The following is a 20,495-nucleotide window of genomic DNA, read 5'->3' as shown; positions in this document are numbered from 1 at the left end:
ATTGGGAAAGTGAAGGGAAGCTGTGGGTGCAGTTTTACTTTGAATGCATGGCTCTTCTTCATTTCTGATGATGAGGTAAAGAGATTTGCCTTACTATCAGAGTGTTATAAAAGATAGTAATTATCAGCAAATGTAGTTAATTTGAACCATTCTTAGTTCAGTCTTTTTCTTTATTTTTAAGACCTCACTGTGTATTGTGCTGGCCTTGAACTCATGATCTTCCTGTCTCTGCTTTCTAAGTACTAAGATTACTGGCATATCCTACCACATAGTTGTGCTTTAGATGCCTGAGGCCACTGTTCTTGGGGGATTGTAAGTTTTGTATCTTATTTAATTTCCTGTCTGCCTTTTCCAGACTTTCTCTGTGATATTATATTGTCAGTCTTTAGAGCTAAGCATTTATACACATTTGCAATAATTTCTTTAGGTAAAATTCATAGAAGCCAAGCTATTTATTGTTGAACTGCTCTCTGAATGTTTTGTGCAGCTACACCCGCAGTATTTATAGATGTTGCAGTTCCTTAATAGTTTTGTCAACATTTTGTTTTCTAATAATAATTATTTATAAAAGTCATACAAATATTGTTTATCTATTTTTTATTAGACTATTGGGTGTAAAATATAAGTTTAAATTTTTTATACTAAAATTTGAAAGATCATTTTCTCTAAAGAAGGAAATAATGAACTATCATTAACATTGTATAATGATGCCAATTATGTGTATTCTCAGTGACTGTTATATTCTTCATAAAGATAACGATACCATTGACAAATGGACAGAATAGACCTTAAGTGTTGTAATAAACCAAGTATGGTGTCATGACCACTCAAGGCAATGCAATAGACACACTTTGTAAGGACTTTGGGACATATTTTGAAAATGGAATTGACAGACATCTCTGACCATTAGATATGAGGAAGTAAGAGGAATTGAAGAGCCAGTGGCCATTCCATAGTTCTTAACAAGAGGAGTTTGATAAGTTATTTATGGAGATGGAATGGATGTAAGAAAATCGTATGTGTTACACAAGATTGGTTCAGGGTTCAGGTTTGGATATGTTTAAGTGTGGTACACATACATATGATAAACTAGTGGAAACATTGATTCTGTTGTTCAGAGGAGAATTTTAACTAGAGTTTTAAGTATGGACATTTTCATAAAAACAAAAAGAGAAACTTTTAGATGAAATTATCAAGGAAATGAAAAAAGAAATAGTAGAAGCAAGGACTCAGCCCTAGTGGCTAGCTGTGTGAAGGACTGAGCCCTAGTGTGAGGCTGTGTGAAGGACTGAGCCCTGGTGTGTAGCTGTGTGAAGGACTGAGCCCTGGTGTGTAGCTGTGTGAAGGACTGAGCCCTGGTGTGTAGATGTGTGAAGGACTCAACCCTAGTGTGTAGCTGTGTAATCAAGTATTTAGAGTTTAGAAGCCAGCAAAGGAGGTTGGGAAGCAGGAAGAAGAGAAAAACAAGCAACTGTGGATGGTAGGAATTTAAGCAGAAGGGTGCTCAGCAGTGGCAGGTGCTCCTTATGGGTCAGATAAGATGAGCACATTGATCATGGATCATAAGGCATTTGTAGATGATTAGTGAGTTTGATAAGAGCAGGCTTTGAAAGGAAAAATCATACAAATGAATGGTTTTTTTTTCTAAATAAGAGACATAAAAATTTATACAGTGATAGGAAAGATCTAACAATTTTTTCAAATCCCAGGAGAGGGAAGGATTTCTGGTGCTTTCTGAGTAGACAAGAATGGATGAATTAGGTATATGAGCAAGAGCGGTGCAATGGATTAGCTTTAGATAACTAGAGAGCTAATCATTAACAGTAGGGAAGGCTGAGCATAGGACGTATAGGGATGCAGTGATGGGGGTCTATGCAACTTATACATCTGTATTTGTTTTCCCTTCATGATACAACAAGCAAGAAATAATCTTTGAAAATGGATGGGGGAAGGTAGATGTTGAAGGTTTGAGGAGAGAAATGAAGACATGGGATATGCTGGGACACCAGTGGGTGTTGTACAGACTGCTGTAGGGTGTGAGTGCCAGGCAGTTTTTACGGCTTGCTTATAGTTATTATATGTGAAGAAACACCTTGAGCTGCTATTAGTTTCATTTAGCTGTACTGGTAGGCCTCAAATAGACCCAGGACTTGTTTTCATCAGTATTGGTTCAGTCTGGGGAATGTCATATGTCAAGTGATGGGTTTGTAAGGTAGTGAATGCTGAGACTGACTCTCACTTGAACAAAAGCATGAGGAATGATAGAATGGTAGTAAACCCAATGGCTTAGAAGTTCTATTGCACTCAAAGTTTTGAAATGGTGTGTTAGGAAAGCTGGAATAGGTGCTGGAAAGATGGCTCAGTGGTTAAGAGCACTTGTTACCCTTTCAGAGGACCTGGGTTTGGTTTCTACAATCCTCATGTTGGCTTACATCTATTTGTAACTTCAGTTCTAGGAAATTGTCCACCCTCTTTTGGACTTCTTGGGCACTAGGCATTCACATAGTGTACACACACACACACACACACACACTCACTCACAGACATGCATAAAAGTTTAAAGCATGAAATGAAAATAAAGCTCAAATAAATGAACATGGTAAAAAAGAAGTAGAGAGTATTAAAGCAGATAATACTATAACTGGAAGGTTAAAGATATTACTATGGCTACTAGGGAATGATATCCAATCTCACTGGATGAGATTAAGTTGTTAATTTGAATGGTGACTTAAGTAGATACCAAAAATCTCCAGAACGTAAAATAGGAGTGATGTTGGACAGTGTGATCCTGAACCAAAACTGAAACTTTGAGAAAGTGAGGGGAAGTGACTGGAAACCAGAGACTACAGGATGTGTGACAGTATAGTCTGATGCATGGCATAAAAAAAAAGAGGTAAGTTTTAGTGGAATGAGGAAAAATTGCTCAACTGAAAATGAGAAACAGACATATTCTCCCTCTACCACCAGACCCCCATTAGCAAAGTTATACAGCTCCTACTCAAGAAACTCTGCAGTGCTGCTTCTGAGAACAAGATGATGAAGAAAAGAACAAAAACAAAAGTTGCAGCTAAGGGATGGATTCTGTGGATAGCCATGTGTGAATTCCAGAAGGCATCATGACTGTGAAGCAGCTGAGTTGTGGGAGGAAACAAAGCCAGATAGAGATTAGAGAGTTGGCGATGGGAGCTTCCTAAGGTAACTGGCATAAACTGATATAAAGGGCCTGGTTAGATTAGCCTTTGGGATTCTAAAGGAGACGGAGAAGATGAAGCTGCAAGTGATGGTGGTGCTCTCTTGCCATGGATCTTGCCAGGTTTGGAGTCCATACCTGACATTTACTTATGAGGTCATGTAAGATTGGGAAAGTGAAGGGAAGCTGTGGGTGCAGTTTTACTTTGAATGCATGGCTCTTCTTCATTTCTGATGATGAGGTAAAGAGATTTGCCTTACTATCAGAGTGTTATAAAAGATAGTAATTATCAGCAAATGTAGTTAATTTGAACCATTCTTAGTTCAGTCTTTTTCTTTATTTTTAAGACCTCACTGTGTATTGTGCTGGCCTTGAACTCATGATCTTCCTGTCTCTGCTTTCTAAGTACTAAGATTACTGGCATATCCTACCACATCTGGCTCATTTTAATACCTAAATCTCTTCCTTCTAGAATATGCATTGGGAACTTTGAACTCATGATCTTCCTGCCACTCTTTACAAGTTCTAAGATTATTGGCATACCCTACCATATCTGGCTCATTTTTATAACTAAATCTCTTACTTCTAGAACATGAATGGGAAAGCTAGGTAAATCTTGATATAGGTTTGGCATTTTCTTCTTAAAGTTAGTCCTACTCCTGACTGAGAAGGAGTGAATCTCTGACCTCTGTGCCTGCTCTTGGGACTCTTTTCCTCCTGTTGTGTTGTTGTATCCAATTTCCATGTGATATCTTGCTTTGTTACGTTTTGTCATATTTGTCTGTTATCTCATAAAAGCCTATTCTTTTCTAGTGAGAGGCAGAAATGGAATGCATCTCTAATGGAGAGAATGGAGGGAAGAACTAGGAGGAGGAGAGAAAAGGGAAACTATGAGCTATGAGAAGGACTTATTATATGAGAAAAGGACTTATTTTCAATAAAAGATGAAGAAGCGGTAAAAGGATTAGTGGGATAGGAAGGGTTAAATTCAGATGGGGAGGAGAGCAAGGTAGAGAAGGGAATATAAAGAGGGTTAAATAATACTAAAGACTGTATAACATCCGTCCAGGATCTTCTGGCTTTCATAGTCTCTGGTGAAAAATCTGGTGGAATTCTGATAGGCTTGCCTTTATATGTTACTTGGCCTTTTTCTCTTACTGCTTTTAGTATTCTATCTTTATTTAGAGCATTTGTTGTTCTGATTATTATGTGTCGGGAGGTATTTCTTTTCTGGTCCAGTCTATTTGGAGTTCTGTAGGCTTCTTGTATGTTCATGGGCATCTCTTTCTTTAGATTTGGGAAGTTTTCTTCTATAATTTTGTTGAAGATGTTTGCTGGTCCTTTGAGTTGAAAATCTTCATTCTCATCCACTCCTATTATCCGTAGGTTTGGTCTTCTCATTGTGTCCTGTATTTCTTGGATGTTTTGAGTTAGGATCTTTTTGCATTTTTTTTACATTTTCCTTGATTGTTGTGCCGATGTTCTCTATGGAATCTTCTGCACCTGAGATTCTCTCTTCCATCTCTTGTATTCTGTTGCTGATGCTGGTATCTATGGTTCCAGATTTCTTTCCTAGGGTTTCTATCTCCAGTGTTGCCTCATTTTGGGTTTTCTTTATTGTGTCTACTTCCCTTGCAAACTTTATATGCCCCAATATAGGGGAATGCCAGGGCCAAAAGAATGGGAATGGGTGGGTAGGGAAGTGGGGGGCGCTATGGGGGTCTTTTGGGATAGCATTGGAAATGTAATTGAGAAAAATATGTAATAAAAATATTAAAAATTAAAAAAAATAAGACTAAAGACATTTCAAAAAATCATATGTAGAAACTTCTAAATAAATATACATATATGTATATATATTTCACACTATATCCATTTACTAATAGCATAATAGTATATTTGGAATAACTATTCTGCATACATGTGTGTATATATATATATACACATATATATACATACACATATTATATATATATGTATATACATACATACATATACACATACACACACACACACATATATATATATATATATATATGTAAAGTTATCCTAGAACCAGGTAGCAGTGCTGCTACTAGACACCAGAGAGTATATAGTACTGAAAATGGGTTGCTTCTTTTGATGAAGTTGTTAGCTTGTGAGGGCCCATAGACCCCCCAAGATCTGTACAGGCCATTGCCAAAGTACTAGACTACCCTCCAGATACTCTGCATTTGATATAGAAGCAAAAAAACAAAAAATAACAAACAAACAAACAATAAACCAAAACCAAACCAAACCAAACCATCATCAACAACAACAAAACCCCAAACGACAACAAAAAAAGGTCTAGGGTATTAATAGTGTATTTGGTTACCCTCTAGAACTTAACAGTACGGCTCTGTTACTGAAGACATTGCATACTTGAATCATAAGAACTTGGAGGAATCAACCTATTATAGACCTACAAGTTTCAGCCCTCCTGGCTAGCTTTGATAGTGCTAGAAGGTCCTTAGCAAGCTACCAAAAGAGAAAAATAATCGCCAGTTTTACCCATCTATGAAACCTGTGACCTAAACCATTGACGGGACTGCCATGCCCACTGGTGCAACAGTGAAAGGAATACCATAGGAGCACCCAAGCACCTTATGCGTGAAGTTAATCCATGATCCACGAGATGAAACCTATACCTGACACCATTACCAGGCCAAGGCCCTGTGGCTAGACTGGCCATGGACCCTAAGGAAGAAGCTACTACTATTGTGTTATTAAATAGACACACTATTAAACTGGCTCCTAACTGCTTATTATATGAGTAGAACACTGCATCTCTCAGTTCTCGGGTAATCTCTTATTTACAGTAGATGAGACAGAGACCCACAACTGGCCAGGATATAGAAAATAGGAGACTTCAGAATGCTGAGCCCTGAGTAACACATCTATGCTGGACCATTCTTTCCAAGGCATAGGGATCATTGAAGAAGAGGGAATATAAAGATCATAAGAGCCAGCTGTGGTGGATGACGCTAAGTAAATCGTGTCTTCTTGACACAGAGGGCAAAGCCACACAGAAGTTGTCAACAGCACTCACACACAAGTCTTTTTTGGGTCCAAAAAAACCCAAATCCCAGCATGGAGTGTGGAGATGGAGATAAAATTTCATTCCTGGATGCAGAGCTGTTAACCATTGTTAGTTGTTGGGAGAAGAAAAAGTTAAGTTTTCTCTAAGGGTGTGTTGACTAGTAGTAGACCATATATGCAAGTATATCTGGGCCGCACAAATTGGTCTTTATGGGTTAAAAAAAGAGAAAAGAAAATGACACAAAGGTAGTTGGGGAAGAGTATGGATCTGGGAAGAGTTGATGGAGAAAGGGTGAGTATAATCAAAATACATTTTATTAAGTTCTCAATGAACTAATAAAAAAACTAAAAACAAAAAATGGGACTGGGGCAATGCCTTAGTTGGTAAAGTGCTTGCTGAATTAGCATGGTGGCCTGAGTTTGAATCCCAAAGCCCATGTTGAAAATAGTTAAGTGTCCTTAGAAGAATCAAGTTAGTCCTAGATTTGGCAGTGTTGGAGAGGCTCGTGTCTCCCTTGGTTGAATGTCATACATGCCACCCAGTGCTCCTTTTCATTGCTTTTCTGTTGTGTGTTCCCTGGTATCCTTGATTGTCAAAGTGGCAATGAGCTACAACAATCAGAACATGCAACAGAGCATTATATGCTAATAGACTTACCAGGATATTTGTAAGCTGATAGTTCGATTATACTTTCATGTTTGGTGATGTTTTATGGTATATAAATCTAGGAGGTTCTGATTTTGTAAATGTGAATGTGACTAGGCTTTCCCCTTACAGTCCTGTGACCCTACTGCAAAGCTAGACTTAGAAATCTTGTCTTTATTAGAAAAAAAAGGAGTCTATAAATAAGATCTAACATTAATGATAGTCCACATCTCAATGTTTGCTAAGCATATTTATTCCTTATGTATACACTGAAAGCTCACTGATAATTTTCATCAGATTTTGACTTAGTAGAGCGTAATCATCTCAGTTATTGTCCCATTGTTGTGAAGAGACACCACAACTAAGACATTGCATGAAAGATAGTGTTTAGTTGGAGACATGCCTACAGTTTCAGAGGATTAGTCCATGAGTACTGTGCTGGGGGACATGGCCTTCTTACAGGCAGGCATGGCATTGGAGCAGTAGCTGAGAGCTCACATCTGATTTGCAAGTTGGAAGTAGAAAGAGAGAGAAGGAGGGCGGGAAAGAAGTAAGGAGGAAGAAAGAGGGAGAGGGAGAGACAGAGACAGGCACTGACAGAACCGGTGTGGGTTTCTGAAACTATAAATCCTATCCCTGGTGACAAAGCTCCTCCAACAAGTCCACACTTTCTAATCTCTCCTAAATAGTTCTATCAACTGAGGACCAAACATTTGAATGAGTCTACCTACTCAACTTACCACAGTAACTAAAGTAGACTCACCTTTTAGCACAGTGTTACCCAGAAATTCCCTTGCAATTGCACAAATGAGAGAGCTTTTCATATTTACAGATTGGTAAGTAATAAAATGAAACTCACATCCAAAATTGTCACACATAAGCTTTTATAGTTTCAAATTTGTAGTTTCAATTTCATGTCGCGTAAACAAAACAGGATTTTTAAACACTGGTTATTATGTACTGAGGAAATAGATACCAACTTTGCCATAAGACTGAGTTGTAGAATGGGTAATTAACTCTTGGTGCTACAAAGGCCCAGGGACTGCCTCTTGCTTTTGTCTAGTAGGATTCTCAGCTAGATAGTTATCTCCCAGGAAATGTCTAGTTGATTATTCTTGCTTAAAAGGAGCAAGAAAAAGAAATACACAAGAGAGAGGTGATTTGATAAGGATTGGCAGAAGATACACAGAATAAAAAGTAAGATCAAAGTACTTTAAAACGTTCTCAGCTTAGTATTTAAGCAAATTAAAATTAGGTTCTTAAAGTTTCCATAAGTCGTTCCAATAACCTTTTTATAGCTAAACATCTAATGATGTTTTTGATCTTCATTGTGACCCCTATACTATATGGCTTATAATCATCTTGGAAATTTTGTTGTTCTTTTATATTCATATTATCCCAAGTAATTTTTTCTCAAGTATTTGGCAGTTACTCTAAATAAAATATATTGATTATCTGTAATATAGCAGTTACTAAGTGTGAGTTACTCAAATGCATGAGCAGCCTATGCCTTGGAGTTTATTACTTTGCATGGTTCTGTGCATTGACCATGCAGATGGACTTCATGTGGTGCCAGCCCGGACACTACCGTTTCTAGAATCCAAAATGACCTCAGCTGTGTGCTTAGAAAGCAGTGCCAGTGGGAATGCAGGTGGTGCTGTTGGTGAGGAATTGACTCTTTGTCTTGTGCATGGTTTTGGTTGTTGCTTGGGTTTCCTGACGTCATAGTGGTATGACTGAAAAACGAGATTTCCAAGTGAGTTTCCATAATAGAAGCTGTGCAGCACAGATGATGCAGGGGATCCCTTTTTCCAACTGAGCTAAGAGCCAGCTCAGCTATGGGAGGAGAGGACCTCACCCGCAGCTAGAGAGGAGTGGAAAGAAAAGAGGCCTCTTTAATCAATAGCATCTGTGGGACACAACAGACTTCTAGTGTCAACCTATATAGGAGGGACTCAATTTTTCATTCCATTATAGCATCGGAATAAAGTTCAAGGGTCATGTTCTCAACCTTTGGCTCAAGTCTCGGTGTCATGAAGGCTTCTAAGGTAACTTAGGTATGAACATTGAACCTAAAGTAAGTTATTCCTTCCATATAATCCCAAGACGAAGGTTGATAAGGACAAGATGAATGCAAAAGCCAATCCTGTTCAAATAGTGCAAAGAGGACATACCCAAAAGCCACTAAGACTGAGAGGACTGTCACCTGGTCCCCCTGTTCTGGTAAAAGAAAATGTATTTTATTTGAGTCTCGATATTTATTTATTGTTTGTTTGTTTTGGAGAATGAGTCTTACTATATAACCCAAGTTGGCCTTGAACTCTGTCCTCTTGCCTCAGCCTCCCAAGGCTGCAATTAGGAATATGCACCACTGTGCTTAACTGGGAATGATTGATTAAGGTTTTGTCTCTTTTTTGGGAATGGTTTTTGTGGTTTTTAGCTTTATTCTCTGATCATCATTTTTTAATGTAAGAAGTGGCCTAGATTTTAGCTTACATATTTTACGACTTTTTGTTGATTCTTTGTGAGTTCCACGTCATGCACCCCAGCCCTGTACATCTCCCCATTCTCTTGTATCTACCCTTTGCTCTCGTAAACTACCCCACGAACAAAATACACACACACACACACACACAGAGGAGCAAACAAACAAACAAAAAACCCAATGCATACAAAAACATCTATTCGCTCAAGCTGTAGTATGCCACAGTATATCCCTCTGTCCACACATCTTTGCTTACAAATGTTCTTTGCAATGAGTCTGGTTCAAGACCTCTGGCTTCCGCGACACCATCAATATTGGATCTTCATTAGGATTCCTCCCAGTTATCCTGTTGTTAGGCTCTGGCATGGAGATCCTGTAGCCTTTGAACAGCAAGACTATTTTTTTTTTTGTTTTTGTTTTTGTTTTTCCTTCACAAATTCCAACCATTCACAGATAATACAGATTTTGAGGTGGCCCATCTCAGAGGGCTGGGTGGTAGGTGAGCTGGTTAGCCCATCGTTTTCCCTTATCTGCACCACCAGGGAGAGCTCTCCAGCACTGCTCTGGCCAGGCCACTCATTGTTGCCATCAGTAGGAGGCAGGGTCAGCCCTCTTGCTCTCATGCCCTTGGGGCTGGCTCAGCCACATCCACCCCTTCAGAGCCAGCTAGCTGCACTGTGCTTTCCAGTCAAGGCAAGGGCACCTTCTCCCAAGTGCTTCAGTCTACAAGGCACTGGGCCAACTCTTGTTTTAACACCCTTGGGGCTGGCTCACCCATGCCTTTGTCAGCTCCATTGTGTTGTCCAGGTGAAGTGCAGGGTCTGCTCTTTTGAGTACTTCAGCCAGTGAGGGGGCAGGGCTAGCTCTCCCACCCTCTTGCCCAGCTCTCCCAACTGCCACAGGTGGAGGGGATGCTCACACCTATGCCACCTCAGGGCAGAAGTGTGGTGATGTGCATGGAACCCGCTCACTTGTGCCCACCACCAGAGTCAGCTCTGCCATACTGTCCAGGTGAGGGGCAGGGTTTACTCTCTGAGTGCCACAGCTGTTTGTTGTTGGGGAGGTCTAGCTCTCCTAGGCTCCTGACCCTCTGGGTAGCTTTCCTAATTTTGGGAGTCAGCTCTCTCACACCCCTGTCCAGGGCCAACCCCACTGTGCTGCCTGGTCATTGTTCTCTACTAGCACTGTGTGGCATAGTAAAACACAAGTCTCTGTCTATCTTCCTTTTCCTGTGCCACTTGGGATTTGATTGAATTTTTATGTGTCCTAGGCATGAAATAGATTTGGCCACCAAGCCAGGCATCAAGTTAGGATAAACATAGGTCTGCCATCTGCTCTTCCCCTGGCTGATAGAAGAACATGACCAACACGGTGTCTCTTTGCCCATTGCCAGGGGCATTGCCAGCTTATGTATATCTTTCTAGGCCCAGTTTCTGACTATAAAGTGTTTTAAATGACTGGTTATGATTCAAGCTAGTATTCTAGTAATACTATTTTTAATTTGGTGACCTTCATGTGTATCTTATTTGAATTTACCCTGTTAATCAAAACTTATGTAAACATCTTTTTGAGATAGCTCCCTCCCTGCAGCTTAGGCTCTGTGAGACATGCCTTCAAGATTCTTAATAACAATTTTATGATCCTATCTATGATTCATACTTACATGATTCTTTTAGGGCTGGGGAATGGAATGGGTCAGCCCTTGTTTTGAAGGCATGAAGACCTAGATTTGATCTCTCTCACTGAGTGGAGAATCCCTAAAAACTTTCCTGTTTAGGGGAGTAATCGAGTTCCTTGTGAGTCTTAGAAAGGCTTTTCTCTTGATATATGGTCTTGAAGAAGCAGCCTAAAGTCTTTCTGAGGTTTTAGCACCCAATCTTCTTATCCTTGACTTAATCTTAGCCCCACGGATACATTGTAGGGATGGTGCCTTAGGCTTGGTAGTTGCCTTGAGGCTGTTTCTTGGAAAATGATGGCCAAGCCAGTTAGTTCATTTGTTTCTTGTGCAACTCCAGTGAGCATATTGGAAGCAGTGTGTCCTTAGCACAGTGCTTCAAAGTGTAAGAATCTCAGTCCTTTCCTGGGTGGTTTGGTTAATGTGATACTTGGGCAAGGTAATGTCTGCTGGTTTTTGTTATCACAAAGCTATTGCCAGGACATATTTTGAATATACAGTTAATTGTTCCTTAGGAGAGTCATATGTTTGGAATCTAGTGAACACTGTCTACTAACAAGACTGTATGTAGACTGGAAACATGAGATCACTTGGGAGTCACCACCACTCTTTTGAAGATCTGAAGGGAGAGAAATCTGGAAAGATCTTCTCAGAGTAAAGTTAATAAAAACATAAAGGACTCCAGAGCATTGTGTGTTATGCTGAGGGACTGTAGGTAACTGTACTCACAATACAACCTAGGGACACTCTGATACTGTGTTGGGGAGTAAGGCTATGGCCTGTGGAGAAGGTAAGTTTAATTGTTGAAGTTTGATGGGGCCATTGCAAAGTTACAACACAGTACAAGAGAAAGGGGCATGAGGAAGTTTATAGTATGTAGGAATAGGTGATTATCCTGATTATCCAAGAATATTAACTGATTAAGAGGACAAGACAGAGGTGAACAGCAATGAACATTCCCAATAAGGGGCTCAGTAGGTATAGCCTTGTTCTTACAGAGGTCTTAGGTTCAATTGCCAACACCATATGGTGTCTCACAGTCATCCCAGAGATCCTGTACTGTATTCTGATCTCATGGGCACCTGGCATTCATGTGGTACATGCCCTCATATAAAGGCAAAACCCTCCTATAAATTAAATAAATCTAAAATGAAAAAAAAGCAATCAAAACATTTCAACTGAGAATTCTAGAGAAAATACTTGAAAATCCAAATTAGTGAATAGGTAGTGGATTGATTGAAATAAAGATTATCAAAGCATCAAAATATCAGAGATGTTTTTGATAGAAGATTTTCCTGCCTAATCATTAAAATAACAATACTTAGCATACTTTCACAAGAGTACAAGCAAAGAAAAACAGAATTGTATGAACTGTTTGTGGAGTAAGTTACATGGCGCCTTTTCAAGCAGTGCAAGTAGCTATGGATGCTTGATTGGAAAGGCTGCGAAATTCCTGAGCAGAGGGTTTTTCTTCGCTGTAATTAGTCTTGCTGTGATTCATACTGTCTTATCGCTTAGATTTTATAATCCAAGTGAAAATATTCCCTTGACATTTGAAAACTCGGAAGGCTTCAAATTTGTTTTTGAAGAACTAAGATCATTACTACTGCTGCTACGACTGTTGTTTTTCTAAAGCCTATTCCCTTTCTTTTTTAAAAATTTAATTAGATATTTTCTTTATTTACATTTCAAGTTTTATCCCCTTTCCCCATTTCCCCTCCGAAAACCTCCCTATCCTATCCTATGTCATTCTGTGAATTCTGCCTACATATAACACAATTTGCCTACTACCTACCCATACATACTTGACATATCGCAAACGTTTTTATATACACATTTTAAGGCTCAAGTTTATTCATTTAAAAGTGGTCAGTGTTCACTAAAAATTGACTTATAGTCCTGAAATTTCTAATAAGATGACAAATGTCCTTATAGCTTAATTAACTTTTTAGGCTTTTTTAAAATCTGCAACATACAACCTGACACACCTTAGTGAGGTCTCCCCTAGAGCTAACAGGAGAGTGCAATCCCGGAAGTGGGCAGGCGTCTGGGAGAGTCAGAGTATCTGTCCCCCTTTGTAGCATGTATCAATTTCCCCTAGCACTACGAATGCTAGTCAATAGGGATGAAGCTTCTAGTAGATTCTAAGCTCAATTTTCCCCTGTCTAATGACATATATGTGATGTCTTCAGCAACAGGTTGTAGAGAGTAACCAATAGCATTGTCAATAGCCTGTGATGTTTTTAGGTACAAAATCCCAACACCGAGAACTCCTTCGACAATGACCGAAAAGGATAGAACCCATTCTTGGTCCTGGGGATTGTTTTTGGAAGCATGTGATGTCCATTTGGGTCATTCTTTCCTGCCATTTTATTTAACTCTATCTAAATTCATTTTGTACAGGCATGTATTTCAGAAAGCTTCTATAGTAGTAGGTTCCCTTTTGCAAGATGGCTCAGCAGATAAGAACACTGGATGCTCTTGTAAAGGACCTGTATCCAATCCCCAACACCCACATGGCGGGCCACAACTCTAAGTCGAGATTCATGAGCTCTTTCATTCTCTTCTGGCCTCCATGGGCACTGTATCTATTAGTACACAGACACACATGCAGGTGAAGCACCAATACACATAAACTGAACTAAACAAATAGATAACTAATTACATGTACATCCAATCATACGAGAAGGTTGCAGAGCAGACTGTGAGAAAAACCAGCATCTAAATGGTTACAATGTTTTGCTTTTCCTTTCTCGTGTTTATTTGTGTGTCTGTAGCGCTTGTGTGTCTGCACGTGGAAGGCACAGGACAACTTGGGAGAGTCAGTTGTTTACATCCACTATGTGAATGCCAGGACTGAAGTTAGGTTGGCAGGTTGGCACCAGTGTCATTACCCACCGAGCCATCTTGCCGGCCCATTGTTCTCATTTTCTTTGCTCTTTCTTTTTCTGTGTATAATAGACTAATAATTTGTGAGAAAAAACATATATGATACATAAAAATGGTAAGAAGCAAAATTTTTGATAGAAAGCTGTAGTAAAAGAAAACAAAACAAGAAAAAACAAAACAAAACAAAACAAAAAGAAACCAAGACTAAAGTCTCTTGAAAAAGGAATCATGTGTCTGTAGTTTCCTTCCCCCAGTGCTGGGTGGGGGAATCGCCTGTGCTCCACCATGGGATCACAGGTGGTGGAGCAGTTCAGCTTCTATCTTTGTAGAAGCCCTAGCTGTCTAGCGTATTCCCTCCTTGCCTGCCTCCTTCCTTCCTTCCTTCCTTCCTTCCTTCCTTCCTTCCTTCCTTCCTTCCTTCCTTCCTTCCTCTTTCCCTTTCTGTAAAATGTTGATTTTGTTAAAAATATGAATTAAACAATTATTAAAGGCGATCGATATGTGTGAACTTGATGCAAGTTTTCAAATGGGATATCTATTCTAGGCTAACCCACCCCCACTCCCATCCCAAAACACTGGGGGTCAAGCCCAGGACCTCGAGCATGCTTGACAAGGTGTTACTGAGTTATCGTCAACAGCAGGATCCTCTTTAATTGCCATTTCTCTTTCGTTGTTGTAGCGAGTTGCTGTCTTCAGGTTATGTAGAGAGACAGATTGAACATGGAGGCAAGGTCGTGGAGAACAAAGTAAGTAAAATTTCCTTCCTTTGTGGGGTATCTTGTTTGGGGTCCGGACTTCGTGGTTGCTAGATGTGCCTTCTACCAATTGAGCTGTGATCCTTAAATGAAAACTGTACCTGACTCAATGAATGCCTACAAGTCAGACTCTAAAAAGTCTCTGCTCAGTTGTCGTACAACAATCAGTGTAAAATCAAGGGTAGTATGTGTGATCTGGGGTATGAACATGAATGGGCAGAGAGGTGTACATTCACATAAAAATGAAATTGCTGCTTTGGTAAATCTTTAAGACTGTAATTTTTAATTTAAAAACGTTAAAATATGTAGTTCAAAGACAGAGATGCACATAAAACCAGATAAGAACCAATGAGTCACCTTATAACTTCCATCCAATTTGAGCTGTAGAGCCTGGTCAGCGAGCCCACAAGCTCATGAGCCCACGTGTTGCTTTGCCCTATCCCCCCTCCAAGCCCCCTGCCCTGCCCCTGGCTCGCCCTGCTCCTGTACCAGGAGACCACCCTCACTGGGGAGCCTGTCCCCCCAGACCACCCTCACTGGTGAATCCCCCTCCCCTGAGTCCACCCTTACTGGGGAGCCTGCACAGCCCCCCCTTTCACCCTCACTGGGGAGCCTGCCCCACACACATCCCCTCCCTGGGGAGCCCACCCTCTTAGCACTGTCATTTATGGTTCCATGACCAAAGCTTCTGTCTAGTTTAGTTTTGTCTATTTGCCTTTAAAGTGTCTCAAGCTTATCATTTTGCTCTTTATAATTTACTTGAGGAAAGAAAATTGTTTATCTTATACAGTTTCTCATTGTCTGGATTTTAGTGTTGACTATAATTTTACATTAGGGCAAGTAAAATGCACCTTGGTGATTATCTTTAACAGAACAGTTGATTTTGCCTTTGGGGCCTTTTAGGTTTTACTGAATTCTTTTGCACAATCTCGACTTTCAAGTTCTGTTATAGCTGTTTTGATATCTTCTCCCTCCAAGGCTATAAAATATCCTTATGTACAAAAGAGATACATATTTTTATTCTTTTAATAAGACAAAATTTTCATCTTTAACATTTATTTATTTATTTAATTTATTTCAAAACTAAGTTCCAGGAGTGAGGGAGATGGCTCAGTCAGTTACATAGCTACCATTGAAAGCCTGAGACCTTGAGTTCTGATCCCCAGAACCTAGGTGAAAAGCCAGGCTGGAGGCACACACTTGTGGTCCATCCGATGAGATGATTTCTGGGGCGGGTGGCCAGCGAAATGTAACCGAATTGTTCAGCTCCATATTCATGAGTCTTAGATTTTGTCTTAAAGAGAAGGTGAAAGTGATTACAGAAGATTCCCCACATCAATGCCTCTGGCCTTTACCAGCACAGCATTCAAGTGTGTGTACACTCACACACACCAAAGCACACAGCCCCCTCACAGTAAGTATAAATGAAGGCCTGACTGTAACCCTGTGTGTAGAGTATAGGTTTTTGTTTTTTACATTTGATAGGAACTTATTTAATTCTTTTATGTTTACACCTGTGTTCCGATTAAATTGTTTTCCCTTATAAATAATGATAGCTGCCATTTGTTAGAGGCATAATGCTCCCTGCCTCACATACTCAATATAAATGTTCCTTAGAGATATGTATTATCTTCTTTGTATAAGGGGTACAAGAATGAGTGAAGCAAGGCAAGTTACAAAGTGACATACCGCATTGGAGTTTAAGTCCAAGCTCATCCAATGTTGACTTGTATGAAGAATTGTGTAGATGTGTGCATTTATGTGCATATATTTTCATAGTTTTGTTTTCTTTGAAAAAGACACTCTGTAGTCTGGACTGGCCTTAAGTGCACCTCAGTCATCTCACTTCAGCCTTGCAAGAGCTGAAATTACTGTCACGGGCCACCATACCTGGCACCAAGAAATGGAAAGCACTTATGCATTAGGATCACAGGAAGGAAGTTTTCAGTCTTGAATGTGCAGAATGGCAACTGTGGATTTGGGAGACAGGGAAATGGAAGCATTGAGCAGTGACAGATAGCACATTCCAAACCACACACTTTGCTGGTTTTAAGTCACAGGCTTTGTTACTGTGGTTTCTGGGTTTTGTTTGACTGTTTGTTTGCGCTCTCTCTCTCTCTCTCTCTTTCTCTCTCTCTCTCTCTCTCTCTCTCTCTCTGTGTGTGTGTTGTGGTATGTGTGTGGTTGCATACATCCCCATGCCTGAGTGCATTGGAGGTACAAGATGACTTGTACAAAGCACTCCGTTCTCTCACTCCACCCTCTGGGGTCTTGGGACTGAACTCAGATAATCAGTCTTGGCAGCAATTGCCTTTTCCATAGAGCCATCTTTCTGTCCCACCATTAAATATCTCCTCTTTGGCATACTATGATCTTCCTGAAGGTGCCAGCATTGCTAAATTCCTTTAGCATTCATTTTCCTAAATCAGATTTCCAGCTCATTTCTTTTTTCCTTGGAATCTTACCCAATTCTTTTTTTTGTTTTGTATTCTTTAATGAATAAGTGACAGTAAAAAGATACTGTAAGGACAGTTGTGAGAAATCATTTAGAAAAACATAAATGTGGTGACTGTTAGGAAAGCCGGCATCATCCTCACTTTGTATTTCCCATGAACCTAAGCAGCACTGATAGAGAACTGCCCATCATCTCCACAGCTCGTAAGGTTTCTCTATCTCCAAGAAACCCAGTTCCCAACCTTCCAGCAGTTCAAAAGCTTCCCATGTGCTGAAGGAATAGTATTTTAGACATGTATCTTAAGGTGTTTTATTTGTGAAAAAGAAATGCAGTGTTGTAGACATCTTTGTTAAGCCAAATACAACCAGTTTTCATAAATGATAGAATTCGGTTCAAAGGCATCATTCTTTCATGACATCTTATTATTTCTACTTTTTAAAATGTAATGACAGGATCATTTATCCTTTTATATGCAACTCAAATTTCACTGAGATTGTCTTATATAATTGAGTAGTACAAAAACAAAACAAAACAAACAAAAAAACCCCAAGCTTGAATTATTTCTTTTGACCCTAGGAAGTACAAACTTAGGTATTAAACTGTCAGTGCATCTTAGAAACAAATTTGTTACAGCACAAAAGAACAACACAGGAGTCAGTCAGCTTTTGCTTGTCTTAGACATTGGATTCTCAAAACCACTCTAATCCTTCAGAATGCTGGTCAAGAACAGTAAGTAAGCCATTAAGTAGGAAGGAGAAACTGGACTCTGGTGTAAAGTGACTTTTGCTGCATGTGTTAACATAGAGGCATCCTCCCCATTGTGTCTATTGTAAGCAGACATAGGTCTTTTTCTCAAGTACTTTTCAGTGTATCTTGGACTTTGAAAGCTGCCTTTGAGATGCAATGCCCAGTGATCTAGGCCAGACTATACTCTTCAACCCTACCCTCCTCTCCCTTGACCTATCTCCCTTCCCTACCCTCTTCTTCCTTTTCTTTCTCTCATCTCTTTCTTACCGGCTTTACCATGTAGCTTAGGCTGGCATTGGGCAGTTTTCCTGATACATTCTCCTGTTGTGTGTGCCTTCATGCTTTGCTTAATAAACCTCATTACATGCCTCTCAGTGTCTCTCTCTGTCCCTCTCTTTCTCTTAAAAAACACACCAAACACCCTCCTTTTCCAAGGTACCTCTTTTACTTACAACTTTATCCTGTATTTGAGACCCTTGTTTTCTTGTCTAGAATCCTAAATGCAGTAGCTTTTCCAGACTCTTGGGTAATAATTAGTCACCTTAAGAGTCACTTAGTCATACGGGCTGGATATGCGAGATGATTGTAGAAAGGAATAAAAAATGGATCTATTTATAGAGGCTGTTACTTAAGCTTAAATTTAAATCCTGGGCTGTGTGGAGATAGGGAGGTGGCCATCCAAGTGGGAGAAGTTCAGAGACGTGCATTTTTAAGGCTGGCTGGTAGCGAATGCCAACCAAAGATCCTCAGTCCTTGGAGGTGCTCTCTGTACTGACCTATGTCCCCAACCCCGTAGCATAAATTCTTTAACAATGTATAGGTGTGCAAAGAATATAAAATGCTTTCAAATAATTATGAAGCAATGATAGGACAATTTGGTAGCTACCATGTATTGGAATCTGTAGTGACATTTTTTTAAGCTGCACTTTGTGGAAGATTTGGGTTGAACACTCTTAGTACTGAACTTGAATTCTGAGAGCAGAACCTTTTTTGCAGGAGAGAAGACATGTTGGGCTATGGGAGATTCAAGTCATGACATGTCTAGCCATGTGCCCCACCTGAATTCAGAATAGAAAATCTTCAGATAGCCGGGCGTGGTGGCACACGCCTTTAATCCCAGCACTTGGGAGGCAGAGGCAGGCGGATTTCTGAGTTCGAGGCCAGCCTGGTCTACAAAGTGAGTGCCAGGACAGCCAGGGCTACACAGAGAAACCCTGTCTCGAAAAACCAAAAAAAAAAAAAAAAAAAAAAGAAAATCTTCAGATTACTGTGGTGGGCTAATGATTGAGCAAGTGTAGAGGAAAAACAAAACGATATGTAAATGAACATTGTTTTCCATTTAAGAGAGGCACATTCTGGTTTTATGAAATCAGAAAAAAATCTTCTAGTCAGTAGCAACTTGATTTCTCTCTATACTAAGACCAAAGTCTGTGATGACTTCAGCAATAAGGCCTTCCCATCAAGTTCTGGTGGGAACTAAAGACAGAAGCAATGGCCTGTATTGTTTTGGCAGTGTGTGGGACAGCTCTGGCCAACAGCTTAAGAAGAGTAGCTCACCCCTGACCCTGGGCTTTTCATTTGGTTATCCTTGGCTTCTGGGAGCTGCATTATCCCCTGGGTGGGGTAAGTTTAATTAAAATCATTTAAATGAATGCATACGTATACAAGAGGTTATGAGATAGCAAGTTTCCATATGTCTTTAAAAAAATTCATATTATTAGTTATCCCTCCCCAATTCCCCTTCCGCCTTACTCTCCTATCCCTGTCCCCTTTATCAAGACAAGGCCTCACTATGTAGCTCACGGTAACCTGGACCTCTCACCATGTGGATCTCAATTTAGGAGTGGTTAAGAGTCTACTACTTCTGCTTCCCAAGTGATGGGATCACAAGCATGAGCTAATACACTTGGCTCTTAGGAAAAAAAATTATTTTTCTTTAAAATTTTTGAAACTGAGGCTCATGTGACTCTGGTTGGCCTTGCACTGAGTATGTGACTGAGGTTGGTATTAAATGTCTACTCTGGTTACCTTCATCTTCCCAGTGCTGGGATTGCAGACATGCATCAGTCTGCCTATCATTACGTGTGAGTGTGTGTGTGTGTGTGTGTGTTTGTGTGTGTGTATACCAGTTAGAATGATTCTATAAGAATGAGATGTACACTTTCCAAATGACAAATGTAAAGTAGGTTTAATTTATGACCATTTAATAAATAAATAATTGAATTGAACTTCATGGTAGGTGGCAGAGGGGTTGAATTCTAGTATCTTTTTATTCAGAAACACTCTTAATGGCAAATAGGGCTGGTCCTGGAAGCCTTGTTCTTTGGGTCCTGTGGGCTTGACCTGACACTCATTTTTAAAACATTGATGTTTGAACGGATGAATCGAACTCAAAGGAACACTCAGTTTTCTCAGCCACTGGTGCAAGAACCATGTTATTTTCCAAAGGTATTTTAAAATCCTGAATTAAAGTATCGCTGGACTAAACAGTTTTGTTGATCAGTGAATTAGAATCTTGGGGCACTGATTCTTCTTGGCTCATAATTCACTATATAGTGGTGTCCTGTAGGAAAAGTAAACTTTAATTGACTTT

General features: G+C 39.8%; 1 protein-coding gene and 1 non-coding gene across 18 annotated transcripts in view; one reads left to right on the top strand and one right to left on the bottom strand.

The window, feature by feature from the left end:
• The window catches only part of Adam22 (ADAM metallopeptidase domain 22), a 259,361-nt gene that overhangs the window by 108,224 nt on the left and 130,642 nt on the right, over positions 1–20,495 (top strand). For all 17 annotated transcript variants that reach the window (XM_085836417.1, XM_085836408.1, XM_085836416.1 and 14 more), the window contains exon 4: positions 14,625–14,691. In XM_085836417.1, coding sequence (XP_085692543.1) covers positions 14,625–14,691 — 67 coding nt within the window. The remainder of the gene's footprint in view (positions 1–14,624; positions 14,692–20,495) is intronic.
• LOC147004888 (small nucleolar RNA SNORA48) lies at positions 10,639–10,779 on the bottom strand. The gene has a single exon (XR_015047057.1). It is a non-coding gene; the product is annotated as a small nucleolar RNA SNORA48 (small nucleolar RNA).

The sequence above is a fragment of the Mus caroli genome, unplaced genomic scaffold, assembly GCF_978045245.1.
Source record: "Mus caroli unplaced genomic scaffold, Mus_caroli_1 scaffold_4, whole genome shotgun sequence".
Taxonomy (NCBI): domain Eukaryota; kingdom Metazoa; phylum Chordata; class Mammalia; order Rodentia; family Muridae; genus Mus; species Mus caroli.
The sequence above is the reverse complement of the archived record's forward strand: the minus strand, read 5'-3'. Positions and strand labels throughout refer to the sequence as shown.